Source organism: Myotis daubentonii, chromosome 1 (assembly GCF_963259705.1).
Source record: "Myotis daubentonii chromosome 1, mMyoDau2.1, whole genome shotgun sequence".
In the NCBI taxonomy this organism is placed as follows: domain Eukaryota; kingdom Metazoa; phylum Chordata; class Mammalia; order Chiroptera; family Vespertilionidae; genus Myotis; species Myotis daubentonii.
The window spans coordinates 184,085,443-184,103,056 of NC_081840.1; the positions used below are offsets into that span (position 1 = coordinate 184,085,443).

Genomic DNA, 17,614 nt, shown 5'->3' on the forward strand with positions numbered 1-17,614 from the left:
GTGGGCCTGGAAGCAATCAGGATGAAATGAGTATTACTCATCTATTCATTAAACCTGGAGGAAAGGGAAAAGGAGAGAAGAAATGACTAATAAACCTTTAATAAACTTCATAAGAACAGGGATCCTATCTGTTTTGTTCAACACTTTCTAGCAGAAGCATTTCAAAGTCAAACTTAAGTATTTGTTGAATAAATGAATGAATGAGTGAAAAAATTAAATTGGTGTCCTAGGAAGAATGGTATCAATAAGAACAGAAAGAGAGACAGGAAGTGAACTAGATTTAGGAGGAAAGATAGTTTTGGTTTTGAAAATACTAGCTTGAGGTGGCAGTGGTATAGTTCCCAGGACCTATGTTCAAATCAGCCATCTGTGTGTGAGTAGAGCTTTAAGACAGGTTAGTGCTGGGTTTGGGAGCCAGGTGCATGTTGGTAGTGAGTATCATGGAATGAGTATGATCGCTTGGGGAGTAAATAGAATAACACTCATAACTGGGGCTCTTGGAAAAGGAGGCAAGGGAGTGATCCATAATGAATGATCAAGCTATTTGAATCACAATAAGGATCAAAGTTTATGTTAAAGGAATTACTTTCTAAGAATGAAATTTCACTCACAGGGAAAGTGGAAAGGGAAAGAATGGACCACCTCAGTCGGCAAGTAAACATTATCCACTGAGGCAGGCTATGAATTGCCACCAATATCCATTTTTTCTTTGTAGTAATAGAGGATCTTTGTCCTCACTGATTTTTTTACCCCCAACAATTTACTTTTAATATTTAAAACATACAACAAAAGTAATTTTACAGCAAAAACACATAAACCTGTGACATACATTATACCACTAACCTTTTACTATTCCTGTTTTATCACTAATATATTTATTCTATCTATACCTGTCTATCCATCAATCCATTTTAATTTTTGACACATTTCAAAGAAAATTATACACATCCTACATTTTTCAGTATGCTTGTTATTAACCAGAGTTCAATATTTGTTTATTTTCATTTTGTGTAAAATTTAAACACAATAAAATACACAAATTTAAAAAGTATATGCACTGAGTTTTCCTCAAAATCCTATATAATAATGATGTAATATGCAAATGGTCATTACATAACGACCCGGATTGCAGGACTGTGGGGCAGCAAGATACAAGTGGGCGGTGGAGAGCTACAGGAGGGGACAGGGCAGCAAGCCAATGGAGGGGGGGGGAGCTACAGGAGGGCGGGGCAGCAGGCAGAGAGCTACATGAGGACAGCAGTGAGCTACTGGCACATGGATTTGTGTGCAGGGCTACTAGTTACATTATAAAGGTTTCCCAAACATACAGCAAAGTTGGAAGAATTTTATAATGATCCCTGTATATTCACCACCCAGATTTCACCATTAACATTTTCTTTGACTTACTTTATCACAACCTGTCCCTTCATGTGTTTCTCTAGTTGTTAAGCAACCTAATTTTTGAGGCATTTCAAATACTTTCCTTCTCCCCAATGCTTAGGCAGGCATATCATAAACCAGAGATAGCCGGGTGTTTATAGTTTTCTTTCTTTTGGTGTAAAATTTACATTTAGTAAAATGCACACATCTTAAGTGTATAGTCATTGACTTGTCACAAATGCACACTCGGATGTGACCAAACCCTTATCCAGACAGAGAACATTACTGTCACCTCAGAAAGTTCCCGCACACTTCTTCCCACTCAATGCTGTCCTCATTTGCCCCAGAAACAATCATAGTTTTAATATTTTTCCAGTGTAGGTTTGATTTGCAAATAGCATCACACAGTATGCATTCTTTGTGAAGGCTTCCATCGCACAGCATGGTGTTTTTGAGATCCACTCATGTTGTTGCTAGTACCAGTAGTTCATGCCTCTATTACTGAGGCGCACTCCCTTGTCTGAATATGCCACGTTGTTCTGTTGGTGGAAGTGGATACCTGCAGTGTTGCAGTTGGGGGTATAATGAATAAAGGTGCTATGAATGTTCTTCATACAAGTCTTTTTGTGGGTGTCTGTTTTCATGTCTCATGGATAGATTCCTAGGATTGGAATTGCTGAGTCTTAAGGGCACGTATATGTACACTTTATAAGAAACTGCCAGGTATTTTTCCAAAAGTGATTGTACTACGTACTTCCATCTACAGTGGATTAGAGGTCTGGTTGCTCCACAAACTTACCGGTATTAGGAATTGTTAGTCTTTCTAATTGTAGCCATTCTGGTGGGGGTGTGGTGATAACTTGTGGTCTTTTAAATTTGCATTTTTCCGATGATTAATGATGGTGTACAGTGTTCATATGCTGGTTGGCCATTTGTATATCTTCTTTCGCGCAGTATTTGCTCAAGTTTTTGCCATTGGTTGTTTGTCTTTTTCTTACGTCGTAGAAGTTCTTTAGATATTCTGGGTACCACTCCTTTGTGAGATATATGGTTTGTGAATATTTTCTTCCAATCTGTGGCTTTCGTGTTCATTATCTTAACGATAGCTTGTGATGAACAGAAGTTTTAAATTTTGATGTAGTTACATTTATGTTTATTGCTTTTTTTGACCAGTTTCACAAAACTTTGCTTATTCCCACGTCACAAAGATAATCTCTTAGTTTTCCTGTAAAAACTTTATGATTTTAGTTTTTATGTTTAAAGCCATAATCAGTTTAAATTAACCTTTGTGTATGGTAAAGAAAGATGGATTTATATTTTTTCCCATATGGACACCTAGTTATTACAGCATTATAGGCCCTTTCCCCCTATTTAGTTGTTTTGTTACCTTTTTTTGCCTCCCTTCAAATGACCATATATGTCAGCCTACTTCTGGGCTCTATTCTGTTCCATAGTCTATTTGTTGATCCTTAAGCCAGGACCACACTTTCCTGATTACTCTAGTTTTATAGTAAATCTTGAAGTCAGGTAATGCAAGTACTCCAAATTTGTTATTATTTTCCAAAATGCTTTAGGAATCCTAGGTTCTTTGAATTTCCAATACAAATTTTAGAACAATCTGTCAATTAAAAAAAAAGTCTCCTGGAATTATGATTGGATAACATTGGATCTGTGATTATTTGGGGAGAATTGACATCATTTGGCGAGAAGTTTATTTAAACTTCCTCAACTTCTTTTAAACAACGTTTTGTAGTTATAAGTCTAGAAGTCTTGCATGTCTTTGGCTAAATTTATTTCTAAATTTTTTATTTTTTACACAATTACAATTACAAAGTAAATTTCTAGTTAAATTTTTTAATTGATTAAGTTTAAGGCGTACAACATGTTGATTTGATACATTTATGTATTGCAGTATGATTGCCGTGGTAGTATCAGCTAACACCTCTATGACCTTATAATATCATCATTTCTTTTTTTGTGATGGGAATAATTAAGATCTAGTCCAGCCATGGGCAAACTATGGCCTGCGGGCCGGATCCGGCCCATTCGGCTGTTCTGTCCGGCCCGCAGAGCCAAAAGAGTGGAGGGTTCTCTTGCTCTCCCCTCCGCTCCTTCACCAGCAGCAGTGTTAACATGTATTAGTTCACACAAACACTCCATCCATGCTTTTGTTCTGGCCCTCCGGTCCAGTTTAAGAACCCATTGTGGCCCTCGAGTCAAAAAGTTTGCCCACCCCTGATCTAGTCCCTTAGTAAGTTTGATGTTTACAATATGATACTAGAGGCCCAGTGCACAGATTCGTGCACATTGAAAGGAAATTAATTAGAAGGTGGCCAGCAGGTTGGGACTGGGTGAGATGGGCTAGACACGCCCTGGAGCCAACCTCCAGCAGTCCCTCCCTGGCTGAACACACACACGTGGGGCAGCGCCATGGCTCAAAGGGCGTCTGTGGAGTGAGTGGGGTCCCTCCGGCAGGTGGGGTCCCTCAGCCTGGCCTGCGGGGATCTGGCCGAAACAGGCAGTCCAACATCCCCTAAGGGCAAGAGGGCACTCTGCAAAGTTGTTGTTGCTAGGCAGGTCCTGTGTTGGGTGTCTGCCCCCTGGTGGTCAGTGCATGTCATACCTATCGGCTGGTCAGCTGGTCGCTTAGCCTTCTATATATAGTCTAGAATCACTATGCTTTGCATTATTTAAGCCTTATTTATATACCACTTCCAGCTCAATTTTCAATTATTTGCTACTAGTATACAAGAATACAATTATTTTCCATATTTACCATGTGTACTGAAACCCTGTTAAATTCACTTGTAATTTCTAACATTTTTTTTATAGATTACTTAGGATTTTTAAAAATACAATTTTGTCATATACAAATTGTGATAGTTTTACTTCTTCCTTTGCAAACCTTTGCCTTTTATTTGTTTCTTTTTGCCTGTGACAAAGGCTAGGACCCCTGACACAATATAAAATAGGGTGGTTACAATAGCTATCCTTGTCCTGATCCCAGTTATAGGAGGGAACATTCAATATTTCACTATTAAGTATGATGTTAATTATGGATGTTTGTGTGAGTTGTATTTTTCTAGGAAGTGTCTATTTAATCTGTGTTGTTTAATTATTTTGACATAAGGTTGTATAGAATATTTTTATTGTTCTTTTAATGTTTATAGGATCTATAAAGTCCTTTCTGTCATAGGTAATTTGTATTCTCACTTTTTTTTCTCTGTTAGGTTAGCTAGGGATTTATTAGTTTTATTGCTTTTGTTAATGTCCTCAATTATTTATCTGTTTTCCATATTATAAATTTCTACTTTTGCCTTTCTTACTTCTACTTACTTTTGATATATGTTGTTCTTTATTTAGCATTTTTAAAGTGGAAACTTAGGTATTGAATTTAGAGCATTCTTTTCTAATGTAAGCATTTAAAGCGATAATATATATATTAGAGGCCCGTTGCATGAAGAGATTCATGCAATAGGCCTTCCTTCCCATGGCTGCCAGCACTGGTTTTCCTCCGGCACCCAGGACCCAGGCCTTCACTCTGGCTGGAGCCACCTTCAGTCTTTGCTCCGCCACTTTGCGCCTACGTATGCAAATTAACCGCCAGGTTGCATACTCTCCCAATTGGCTGGTGAGCATAGTGGAGGGACAGTTAATTTACATGTTTGTCTATTATTAGGTAAGATATCTTTTCAAACTGTTTTTTAAAAAATTTTTCAATTGCAGTTTACATTCAATTTTATTTTGTATTAGTTTTAAGTATACAGCATAGTGGTCAATCACATACTTTACAAAGTATTCTCCCTGATATATCCAGTACCCACCTGGCACCATAGGTAGTTATTACAATATTATTGACTGTATTCCCAATGCTGTACTTTACATCCCCATGACTGTTTTGTAACTACCAATATGTACTTCTCAATCCCATCATCTTTTTCACCCAGTTGCCCAACCCCTTTCCCCTCTGGCAACCATCAATCTGTTCTCTGTGTCTATGAGTCTGTTTTTACTTTGTTTGTTCCTTTATATTGTTCTTTAGAGTCCACATATACTAGTAAGTGAAATCATATGTTTATATCTTTCTCTAACTGACTTATTTCACTTACTGTAATGCCCTCAAGGCCCATCCAGGCTGTTGCAAATGGTAAGATTGTACTATTTTTTTATGGCCAAATAATATTCCATTGTATATATGTACCACAGCTTTTTTTAATCTACTTTTCTATTGATGGGCTATTGTAAATAGTGCTACAATGAATATAGGGGTGCATATATTCTTTCAAATTAGTGTTTTGGGTTTCTTTAGATATATATCCAGAAGTGGAACTGCTGGTTCATAAGGCAGTTCCATTTTTAATTTTTTTTATAACATCGGAAAGTGCTTATGCATTTTAATATATTTTATTGATATTTTACAGAGAGGAAGGGAGAGGGATAGAGAGTCAGAAACATCGATGAGAGAGAAACATCAATCAGCTGCCTCCTGCACACTCCATACTGGGGATGTGCCCGCAACCAAGGTACATGCCCCTGACCGGAATTGAACCTGGGACCCTTCAGTCCGCAGGCTGACGCTCTATCTGCTGAGCCAAACCAGTTAGGGACATTTTAATTTTTTGAGAAACCTCCATAGTGTTTTCCACAGCGGCTGCCCCAATCTGCATTCCCACTAACAATGCACGAGGGTTCCCTTTTCCCCACATCCTCACCAACACTTGTTTTATGGATGACTAGAGGCCGGATGCACGAAATTCATGCACGGGACTCTGCCCTCACAGCCCCTCGCAGCCTCGGCCCGCCCTCGCAGCCCTGGCTTCGTCCAGAAGGTCATCCAGATGGTCGTCCAGATGGTCCTTCTGCTGTTTGGTCTAATTAGCATGTTAACTGTTTATTATATAGGATAGCCATTGTGACAGGTGTGAGGTGATATGTCACTGTGGTTTTAATTTGCATTTCTCTGATAATTTGTGACATCGAGCCTCTTTTCCTATGTCTATTGGCCATCTGTATGTCCTGTTTGGAGAAGTGTCTATTCAGGTCCTTTGCTTATATTTTAATTGTATTGTTTGTGTTTTTCTGGTGTTGAGTCATATGCATTCTTTATAAATATTGAATATTAACCCTTTGTCAGATTTATCATTGGTGAATATGTTCTTTCATTCAGTGGATTGTTTTTCATTCCAATGTAGTCCCATTTGTTTATTTTTCTGATGTTTCCCTTGCCTGATGAGATATAAAGAATATTACTAAATGAAATGTCTGAGATTCTGCTACCTATGTTTTCTTCTAGGAGCTTTATGGTTTCAATTCCTACATTTTAAAAAAATTGGGTTGTTTTTTCATTGCTGATTTGTATTTGTGTGTCACTCATATTTGTACTTATGCATTATGGATAGATGCCTTTTTTCAGTTACCTCCCACTGATTTCCAATCCATTGGATCTAAGAACTGTGGTTCTACTTTTGTTAGCAGGCATATCATGTACCTTCTGTTAGCCAGGCCAGTGCACTTATTTAAGTACCCAAGTGGTAAACATGCACATTTCCTGCTGTCCCATCCAAAGACACCTCTCTCTCATTGACCTGTGGAAGCTACCATTTAACTGCATCTTGAAATGATGTCCTTCGTTCCTTATTCCTAAGCACATTATTCCTTAGCTTTCAATTGACATTTGCAAGAAGGCCATACAATGTGTTCTTAAACCCTGTTCTACCATCTTCAAAATTTATTGTTCAAGAACAAGTCTTCAGGGAGATTTGTAGAAAAGGTCAGGGAATACAATTTTTTTTTTAAAGAAAGGAAAAAAGTGGAGGAAGAAAAGTACTTGCATTCTCAATGTGAAAATATATGTTTATTCAGAGTGTTAAGTTAGATTAAAGTTTTAAATAATGACATGAAACATATCCAGTGATGCATCATTAAACCAAGTTTATTATTAAACTTATTATTAAACCTTTTGAGTAAGCTAGGAAAGTGTCTATTTATAAGCGCAAGCTAAAGTTCATTTTCTGCTTCTCTACTTTCACAGAACCCTAGTCCTGGTGTTAATAGAATTTACCAGGTGACCGAAATATACACAGGGGTACCCGGAGATACAGGAAACACCCATTTATTTCCGGATGTACTAGTACCGTGACTCAGGGGAGCCTGTTTCCAAATTCTGAGCAAACCAATATGGAGGAAGCTTTTTCTTTATACCCTTTGGTTTCTTTGTCTCCCAAATAAGGATCAGACGTCCAGACCTTTCACAGGCTTTGCAAAAAGCCCCATGTGTTGGGATGGGGGTCTGGCACCAGCGCTGATAACCCCCTCTGGGGGTTGTGTATTGTGAGTATTTCCGTAAACAGGTCTTGGAAGACCAGATAATTAAGGAAGGGGAAGTGACTAGACTATAGGCTAACAGGAATGTGCATTAGGGATACTAATTAACTAGGTACAGAGTCAGGCTGCTGGTCTCCTGCCCCCCCTCTCCCCAAATGTCTTATTTTCCTCATCACTGGAAGGGCTGTCTACCTTCTGCCTTTTCACTAACCTGCTTCCAAGCCATTTCATACCAGGTGGGTTTGTATTCTCTCTTTTTTCTCTTTTAATTACCAGGAAGGAAGATCCATATTTTTAAGTTCTTATTCCAATGTATGTGAGCCTTCGCTGGGTTATTTATGTCTTCTTATCAGCTCAATTCCTATCCCCATAAACAAAGTCAATTCCTATATTCTGTTCTGGTTAAAGAGGGGAACTGCATAGCTCTCATGTACTCCTATGCATATTTAAACAGTGCCAAATCTTCCTTTAGATATCTCCCTTGTGTAGCTTAAATGAGGTAACATCTTTAATTTTCCCCCAAATTAAAAACACACATATAATCTAGATTTTACTCACAGATCTTTCCTTCTAGTTCATTTATTCCCATTTTATCCTTTGTAAGACTCCCCACTCCCTGAATAATACAAAGAGTATATTTGGAATCATCTGGGTAATGGAAGAACAGGAAGACGACAGATGTAAAGTTTGAGAAAGAGAAAAGCACACACAAGGAGACAGATAGTATACTAGTACACGTGGAGACACAGCAAGAGGCAGAGAGGCAGAGGCAGAGCTGGGCAGAGAGATGGGAGATAGAGAACTTACACACGCTCTTACATGGGCCTCAGTCTCAGTCTATTGCTTTAGGTATTTTGAGGAATGTGAGCGTATGAAGCACACTTAAGAAACTGCTTTCTTCCTGACACTTTCAAGAGCTGTAAGTGAATCCACAGACAGAGGGTGGTATAGCAAAGGTGGAGATTTATTGAAGAATAAGTACAGACTCCCACATGGGGAGGGGAAAGAGTCCCACAGAACGGACTCCCATGTGGGGAGGGGGAAAAGGTCCCACGGAGTTCCTTTTCCCTACGGCTTATAAAGGCTGCAGATCTTGGTGCCTTGATATTCCCTCTGATTGGTCACCATTCCCTTGGACTGGTTACCATAGTAACTCCTGGGCTCAAAGGTCCAACCTCACAGGGGACACGGGACAGGTGAGGTTCTCCGCCCTCCTTCCTTATTGTTTTCTTATTCCCTTTGGGCTTTCTTCTTCTCCTTCTGGATGAAAGGCTTCCTTCCCTTTATTTTGTAAATATAGACCTTTTGCTGTTCCCAGGGCCCTCACTCTATGGAAATGCACCTGTTGCATCTTTTCAGCTTCCGTATTCTATGGAAATATACCTCTGTTGCGATGCAGCCCTGTGCTTCCTCTATGGTCCCCTTAATTTCCTAAAGCCTGTCTTTTTTGCTCTCAAAATTCCTGTTTCATAAGTAAGTTGTATGTTTGATAGACACTATTTTTTCCTTATTGTCTGAGAACTTGTTCTTATAGAATCAGCAACTACAAAATCTTTATGATACCAGAAGATAATGCTAGGGTAATAATCTAGTAGCATAAATCTGTGTCATTTATCAATTAGTGCCTCTTAGCCCCACGTTTGCCCTTCACTATTTCTCCTTTGTAGTGAGCATGCGAAGCTTTCTCAGTAGAGGGCGCTAGAGGGGCAAGAGGGAAGGAAGGACTATCTATGTTTTGGCTGCTGCCTGGTGCAGGAATGGTGTGGTTGTGGGAGTCTGAGGGAGTTCTGCCCCGAGCACAGGTTTCCCCGGTAGGAGACAACCTCCTCTCAGTCCTGCAGACTAGAAACCCACACCCTGATGGATTCCAAGTGCCCCAAAGGCAGCTGCCAACACCTGTTCGCTAAGCAAAGATTACCTGCAACTCCAAGGGTTTCCACTGAGCGGTCACCTTCTGCAGGCCCCCACTACCTGTGCAGATCCCCGCGTTGGTTGCTGAATGCACCGTTTGCATTCTGGGGCGTTGCTTTCTGCTTGCCCAGGGACTGAGACCAGCGCTGGCCTGGGCAAATCAAGGAACGTCCGTTGTCAGTGGGCTGAGTCCTTGGGAAGGTCTAAACTCAGCCGTGGCAGAGGCCCCTGTCCAAGTCTTTCCTTAGGCATTCTCCTTGGGATGCAGGGTGTCATGTCAAATGCCTTATACTCCCTAGCACTCCTTTACCAGAACCTAATCATTCTTCCCATTAAATGTCTCCTGTTCAACCCACTGTGTAAGGCAATGGCAAAATTGATGTTTTAGCAAGAAGTGCAGCTGTTTTCCCTGTGTAGATTAGAGAGGAATTTATAGAATGAAGTAGGAATACACGAGCCAGTTTCTTCACTCACAACTTTTTCCTTGTCTAATTTTGATGGTAGGGTTTTGAAATTGGACGACAGCTCCTTTCACTTCTCAAAGGACATTAACACCCTTTTGTTTCATCAGGTAGGCTGTCAAATCCATGCCACGAGAAATGCTAACTCACCTGTAGCATGAGACTTGTGAGGAAGCACCAAACATCTGAGTAGGGTCCCCACTGAAAAGTCGGCCATGATTTCAGATGAGTGCAAGCATCATGAATTCAGAAAGTATCAGCACTTCAAATTACTGACATGTATTCATTCCTTTTGAGGAAAAGTAATTAGTGCAGTTGAGCTTGAATTAACATTTAGCTTGTCTAAGTTTACAAAAGTGGAAATAACCCATACCACAGTCTTGGGGATTATATGAAAGTAGTGGGAACAATAATAACTCATAATAATGTAGTTAATGAGAGTAAACTTGACAGGGCTTTGAATTCTGGATTAGCACATAAATTCATGTTAGTCTTATTGTGATCATAACAATAGAAACTGTACAAACGATTGGTGTCAGTGGCTCTCAAATGTTAAGACACAGATTCCCAGCCTACTTGGTTGTGTCCCAGCAACTGGCATTGTTAACATGCATTGTGATTCTGATACAGAATATCTTGCTTGTACTGGACTTTGAGAAACCATGATGCAGTGTCTGAAAGAACTTCCATAAAAGGAAGGCAGCAGCACCTTGTCTCCAATAAACTGTTTCTATACAGAGTGGCCCCTTCACATCCTCCTGATCTCTCTCTTTTTTTAATATATCTTTATTGATTTCAGAGAGGAAGGGAGAGGGATAGTTAGAAACATCAATGATGAGAGAGAAACATCGATCAGCTGCCTCCTGCACACCCCCTCCTGGGGATGTGCCCACAACCGAGGTACATACCCTTGACCGGAATCGAACCTGGGACCCTTCAGTCCGCAGGCAGATGCTCTATCCACCGAGCCAAACTGGTTAGGGCCGTCCTGATCTCTTTATGCATTCCTGGAGATGGAGGGGTTATTTCTGGCTGAAGTTTTTAGTTTTTCTTTCCCATTGTAAGGTGAATAAAACTCATGCTGTTCTAACAATGAAAAAAACCAAAATTCCAACCTAACAGAATAAAATCAACAATATTATGGAAAATTAAACTAAAGAGAAATAAATTTGGAACCACATAAGAATAAAAAGCGAATATTTTCCTAGGCATTTAGGGAACCCACAACCTGCCCCCCCCAACATCTTAGTAAAAGATGTTTGTATAAAATTCAAACTTAAAGGTAGAGCTTGTATTGGGAACAAATGTGACCTCACTTTTAAAATCAGAAGTGATTTTAGATCAGATATTGACAGTGGACTACTAGGGACAGTGGGATGTCCCAGGCTGATTTCTCCCCGTTTAAGCCCCCAGCCCCTCACTCCTCAAGTCGACAGAAAGGCACTGATTCTTAGGGGTTGGTTGACCCAAACTTGCTCATCTTCAAGTTTGAAAACCAGTTGTGCAAAATGAAACCTAAAATGTTCCCCTGGGACAAAGGAAAACGTGTTTGGTTTTGACAGCATCTCTTGGAACTCAGACACTCACACTTTGGGTCCTCTCTGCATTCTTTGGGGTTAAGTAGCCATAAGGAACAAAGCAGCCGAGAAAAGGCCAAGTCATCCAACATGCAGCAAGGTGCCCAGGAACTTCCCAAGTGGCCCAGGTGGGAGGCCTCCCAGTTTTGTTGCAGGACATTGTCCTTTCTTGGGACTTCACAGATTTTGGTCTCAGCATTTGGATTATTGCAAGGCCATCCCCCCCTCCCCCCCCACCTGACTTCTGATGGGACGTGGTATGTCTGAAATGACCACATTCACAGGGCAAGTTATTGACTGTGGACACACATGCTTGATGTCATGTGTGTCCTGAAATCTTGACTGATAACCTGCTCATGGTTGCTCCGCTCATCATCTCGGTTGAGAGGATATTGTTGGGAGGAAAAAGGATGGCTTCCACTGTGGATGATTTTAAAAAAATAATGGGGAAAGAATACAAATAGGAAAGGGAGAAAGAATAGGCTTATTTTCTAGCTGAAGGCATTTAGAGGTTAGCAGTGAAAATTAAGTTAGTGGTTTCTTCTCATCAGAGCCCAGAGGTCAAGTCCTGTTACAATAAATACCACACCCACTGAAGAATTAGACTTCAGAGTTGTGCTTGGTCCCTCACTCACTTTGTGTAACAACTGAACAAATTTCAGTGGAGGGAAAGAAGAGAGGCTATCCCAGGAGGGTCGCAGGCTTTCAGCATCACCTGCTCCTCTACCACGGGGTCACTAAGTTTGATACGTATACATTAGCAAAGTGACTGAAAAAGACTGATTGCAAAATGTTCCCAGTCAAATCCTTAAGAGGAATAATTTTAAGGAGTGTTGGGAATTAGGAGCCCTAGGTCCCTACAAGCAATTACACTAAGAACAGCGGAAGACATTGACTGGCTGGCTTTAGCCTGGCCTGCCTAGCGCAAGGAGCCACTCAGTAACAGCAATTCACAGCCAGTTACCAAGTGCGGTGATTTCAGGCTCCTGTGTTGGCCTAAGTCTGATGAAACATCGGACTGTTTTCTCTACTTCAAAATGACCATGCGGAGTGGCTGTTGGATGCTGTCACTGGTCCCAACGATGCTCTGGGAAACGGGCCCTGCGGGTGTACGAGAGGCTTTTGAAACGTTCCTGGGAAACCAAGGTGCTGTCTTACTGGACGAGTCAGTGTATAACCTCCAAAAAGCAGAGCAACAGCTGGGGTCGACGGCTCCATTGGGTGGCCCACTGGCTCTAAGCTCATCAAAAGACATCCGTATTGGGGACCAAAACCACAGTTTAGAAATTTTAAACCAGAAGGTAAATTTCATCCAGTGATTAAATATACTAAGGAAAATTTTACTCTCTGATTCTCTAGGACTGACTCTGATTCTCTAGGACTGGCTGCCAGAGTACTTGCAGCCCAAATGAGCAGAGGGAGCCGCCAGCCACAGTTCAGGCACATACGGAAACAAAACACTAAAGCACAGCCTAGGATGCATCACCTGCAGTGTTAATCTGTTGCCATCTACAGCGGCTGTCAACACAGCCAGGCCTCTGGCCCTGGCCTCCTCCCATGGTTCCAGTTTTAATAGACTTACCACTGGGCTCTTGAGTATCCTCATCCTCTAAAGTTACTGAAGCATCTAAGTGCAAAATAAATCTTCAGATGCTGAGGGAATTGTTAATGGTGGTTGGTAGGTTTGACATGAAATAAAACCCCAAACTTTAAAAAACAGCATCATTAAAACAACCTGATAATCTATCTCACTACACAGGCTATGGTGAGCCCAAATCCTGTGCATGACTGCATGAATTGTTTTGAATTGTCTTGGTAGCTGACCTTCCTCTTGTCATACAGGCTGGTGAGTTGCTGGCCTCGTTAGTAAGATACGGTTTTATCTCCCCACCAGTGATGACAGGCAGCCCTAGGAAGTGATGCGGTAACCTTATTGCTGGAAGCTGCCTTCCTGGAGGTGTGTGCTCCTGTGGCAGGAGTAGAGTGGTGAGGACGGGCAGCAGTGGGACCTGGGTTCCCCAGGACTCGGTTTAACACAAGCACAGGAGGTCCCCTCCTATTTGTAAAAATAAAGCAGACAAGTCAAGAGTTTAAGAAAAAACAAGTCTCCACACTCCATGGGACTGTCTTTGGAATTCTTCATTTCATTAAGGTTTTCACAAAATACAAAGCTCCAACAACATAATTGTCTACGTCCACCACAAAACAGAATCAAATAAGTGGTTAGCAAACAGACATAATGATCCTTTTCATTTTTAAAAATATAAATAACAATGTTCAAGGCTTTACAATTTTCTGCTGTGTGTGTTTTTCTTTAAGGCTTTATGTTGCAGACCCTTCACTAATGAGTCCTTGTACCTGTCGTCAGGATGCATGGCCCACACAAAGGCAGGTCACGGTGGGTACATTCCTGAGGGCGACACACACTGATCCCTGCTGCCTAAGCCTGTCGGAAACTAAATAATCAAACACCCTCCAATCAGTTCTCACAGTTTCATTAATTTTCTTTCTATTGCAAAGTAACAACAGAAAGGGCTAAGTTCCCAGCAGCATTCAAGCTCTCAGATCAATCATGAAGGGTGAGAAGGAAAATACAGGCTTTTTCTTGGATAGAATCTTTTCCTTTTATCCAGAAAACCCCCCCAAACCCATAGAGTTTAAACAGTGGTCTGTACTGCAACATTTTTCAGATTAAATAGTGTTGAAAGAAAGGGTGATCTTTCGGTTGGGCGTTTTAGAAGAGGTTAGAGTGGAGATGTTACCGTTGGGGAAACACCACTGGGAATACATCCCCCCACAGGAGTCATTTCACTCGTGAGGTCTGCGGGCAGCGCCAGGGTGCCCGCCTTGGGGACGAAATCCACGGGGAGACTCTCCAGCAGGCACTTGACCTGCTCCTGGCCCAGTTTGATCTTGTCGTCCAGCTTTCGCTGCTCAATGAGGAGTGTGGACTTCATTTTCACAAAATGCTGGTAATCCTGGAGTTGTTCCTGCGACAGGTAATTGCCCAGGATGCCCAGCACCACGCGCTCCCTTCGGTCCAGGTTCTCCTTGAGCTCCCGGGCGTCCTCGTGCTGCCCTGCCAGGACCTTCCTCTTCTCGTTGAGAGAGCTCTGCCGGGGCAAAACGAGCAGATGGGCTAAGGGCGAGGGGACGGCAGGGCAGAGCCCGACTGCCCACAAAGACTACCTTCCACAGGACTGCAATGTGCAGCTTCTCTTCCAATGATCACTCTGAATTAAGGAGATTATGTTTTTGACAATCAGCTCATTACCCTTCGATGGGGTACCCCTGGTTCTCTGACTTGTGAAACCATGTGGCAGCTTTGAGGGAGATGACCTTAAACTGACTGGGGTAAAGACTTGACTTTAGGCTTGTGTACTGAAAAGCACAGTCAATAATCTCACTTACATGAGGTTCTTAGGAGAGTCAAAATCGTGGAGACAAAAAGTAGGATGATGGCTGCCAGGGACTAGGAGGTGCGGAAATGGGGAATTACGGTTTAACGAGCAGAGTTTGTTTTGCAAGATGACAGAGTTCTGGAAATGGATGCACAACAATATGAATGTATTAAATATTACTGAATTGGGTACTTTAAAAATGGCTAAGTTGGCTAATTTTATGTGTAGTTTACAACAATAAACAAATTGAAAAGGCCAAACATCAAACATTTCTATTGATAGTGGTTTTCCAAGTGTGGACCAGCAGCAGCTAACCTGGGAATCTGTTACAAATGTAGATTTCAGGCCCTATTTCACCTACTGCGGGGTGGGGCCTAGAAGTCTGTGGTAATCTGAGAGTTTCTTATACAAACTGAATGGTAAGGTAACATGCTATCTTTAGGGATAATGTACGTTATGAAACGTTTTAATGTGTGTGTGTGTGTGTGTTGATTTTTACTCATCATGCTGACATACAATGAACGTCATTAACATTTTTAAAAATTTTATAATTAACCATTCAGACTTTTCAGGCCAAAGTGATTGAGAAACATTAAAATGAAAATTAAGAAACAGATTATTTAAATATATACCTCAATAGAAATTAGCTTATGTAGGGTGATGAAAGGCTTGTGTGTCTTTGTCCTAATTTTCCTCAAACTAGCCTATCTTAACATAATAATGTCTAGGGGGAAAAGTACAAAATTATAGATTTGTCTTAAAATATCTCCATTTTCACAGGCTTCTTGCACCTAATCAGAAAAACACACCTAAAACCCTCCTCCCTGATTTTGAATGAAGGCACCTTTCAAAATACTGTAGAGATATAAGTTAAAAAGTGAAAACCTCTCCTCACCTTAAAAAAAAGGAAATATTTTAAACACCAGAAATTCATAGAGAATGATGTAATACTTGTGTACCCATCATTAACAGTGCCAAATCTCACCTTGAACACTTTTCATATTTGCTTCCGATTAAAAAGTTAGGTTCAGTTGAAGCCTTACACATACTTATCCCAGTCCCATCTTTCCTTCCCTCCCCTCTTTGGCAACTATTATCCTGAATTTGGCACTTAGTGAAACACGTATTACTCCTTTTCTCATTCCTATTGGTATTTTTATGGTTTCTTAACAAAGACTGATCATTACAAAAACTAATATTGATGTAGTATTTTGCTGATGAGCAAGCACTTACTTGTATTTGAGAGTGTATGTGTGCATTAAGTGTTGCATTAAGTGTTCGACTGTAGAACAACTTCTCTCCCCCTGAGATCTGCTCCAGTATTCCTATCTCAGATATCTGCAGCACCCACCCAACTTGTCAAACAGGAAACTACTTTCTGTTCTACCCGCCCTCTCTTGTAACAACCTGCTAATTCAAACTCATTCTCTAACCCCATTACAACTGCCCAAATTAATGGCCTGGAGCCTTCTTGCTAGACTATTACAATAAGTCTCCCAGCTGTAAGCATCATTCTCACCCCTCCCAGGCTGATTAAGTCATAAAATTAGTTTATAGCTCTTCTTGGCCAATAGGTTAAAGAGTCCAGAGCCTACAGCATGACACATAAGGTCTGTGTAACTATTTTCTGCACTGGATACTGCTTACCCCTCCAGACCCACACTCCTCAGCGCTGCTCCGTGGCTGCATCACCTGGGCTCCCTTGCCTTCTGCCAGGTGGTGGTGGTTGCATTCTTTCCCCCAAGGCCTCAGTGCTGTAGGACAGCCACAGCTATAGCTCTGATGAGGACCCCCTTCCTGTTGCTCCTCCAGATCTAGAGGTAGTAATGGCTTCCCCTCTGATGCTGACTCTAGGGGCCAGGGAGCTTCATTCTTTCTTCTTGGTTGCCATTACTCCTTCCCATGCCTTCAATGATACCTCTTTTTTGTTATTTATTTTATTAGATTCCACATATTAAGTAAAATCATGAGGTATTTGTCTTTCTCTTATTTCACTTGGCATAATACCCTCTAGGTCCATCCATGTTGTCACAGATGGCAAGATTGTATTCTTTCTAATGGCTATTGTATGTTAGACTACAGTAACATCTATTGTATATATGTACCACATCTACTTTATTCAGCTGTCTTTTGATGGACTCTTAGGTTGTTTCTCTATCTTGGCGATTGTGTAAATAATACTGCAATGAAGATAGAGGTGCATATATCTTTTGAATTGTTTTGGATTTCTTTGGATAAACACACAGAAGTGGAATGGCTGGGTCATATGTAGTTCTACTTTTAATTTTTTTAAGGAACCTACGTATTACTTTCCGTAGTGGCTGCATCAATTTACAATCCCACAAAAATGTACAAAGTTTCCCTTTTCTACACATCCTCGCCATATTGATGATAGCCGTCTGACAGGTGTGACATTATATCTCATTGTAGTTTTGATTTGCATTTCTCTGATTATTAGTGAGGTTGAGCATCTTTTCATATGTCTATTGGCCATCTGTATGTCCTCTTTGGAGAAATGTCTATTCAGGTCCTTTGCTCATTTTTAAAATTGAATTGTTTG

The 17,614-nt window shown here is 40.9% G+C and overlaps 1 protein-coding gene across 10 annotated transcripts in view; it reads right to left on the reverse strand.

Moving 5' to 3' along the window:
* Window positions 1-13,742: 13,742 nt before the first annotated feature.
* The window catches only part of SHROOM3 (shroom family member 3), a 283,531-nt gene continuing 279,659 nt past the window's right edge, over window positions 13,743-17,614 (reverse strand). For all 10 annotated transcript variants that reach the window (XM_059667934.1, XM_059667923.1, XM_059667969.1 and 7 more), the window contains one exon: window positions 13,743-14,766. In XM_059667934.1, coding sequence (XP_059523917.1) covers window positions 14,398-14,766 — 369 coding nt within the window. In that variant the 3' untranslated portion in view covers window positions 13,743-14,397. The remainder of the gene's footprint in view (window positions 14,767-17,614) is intronic.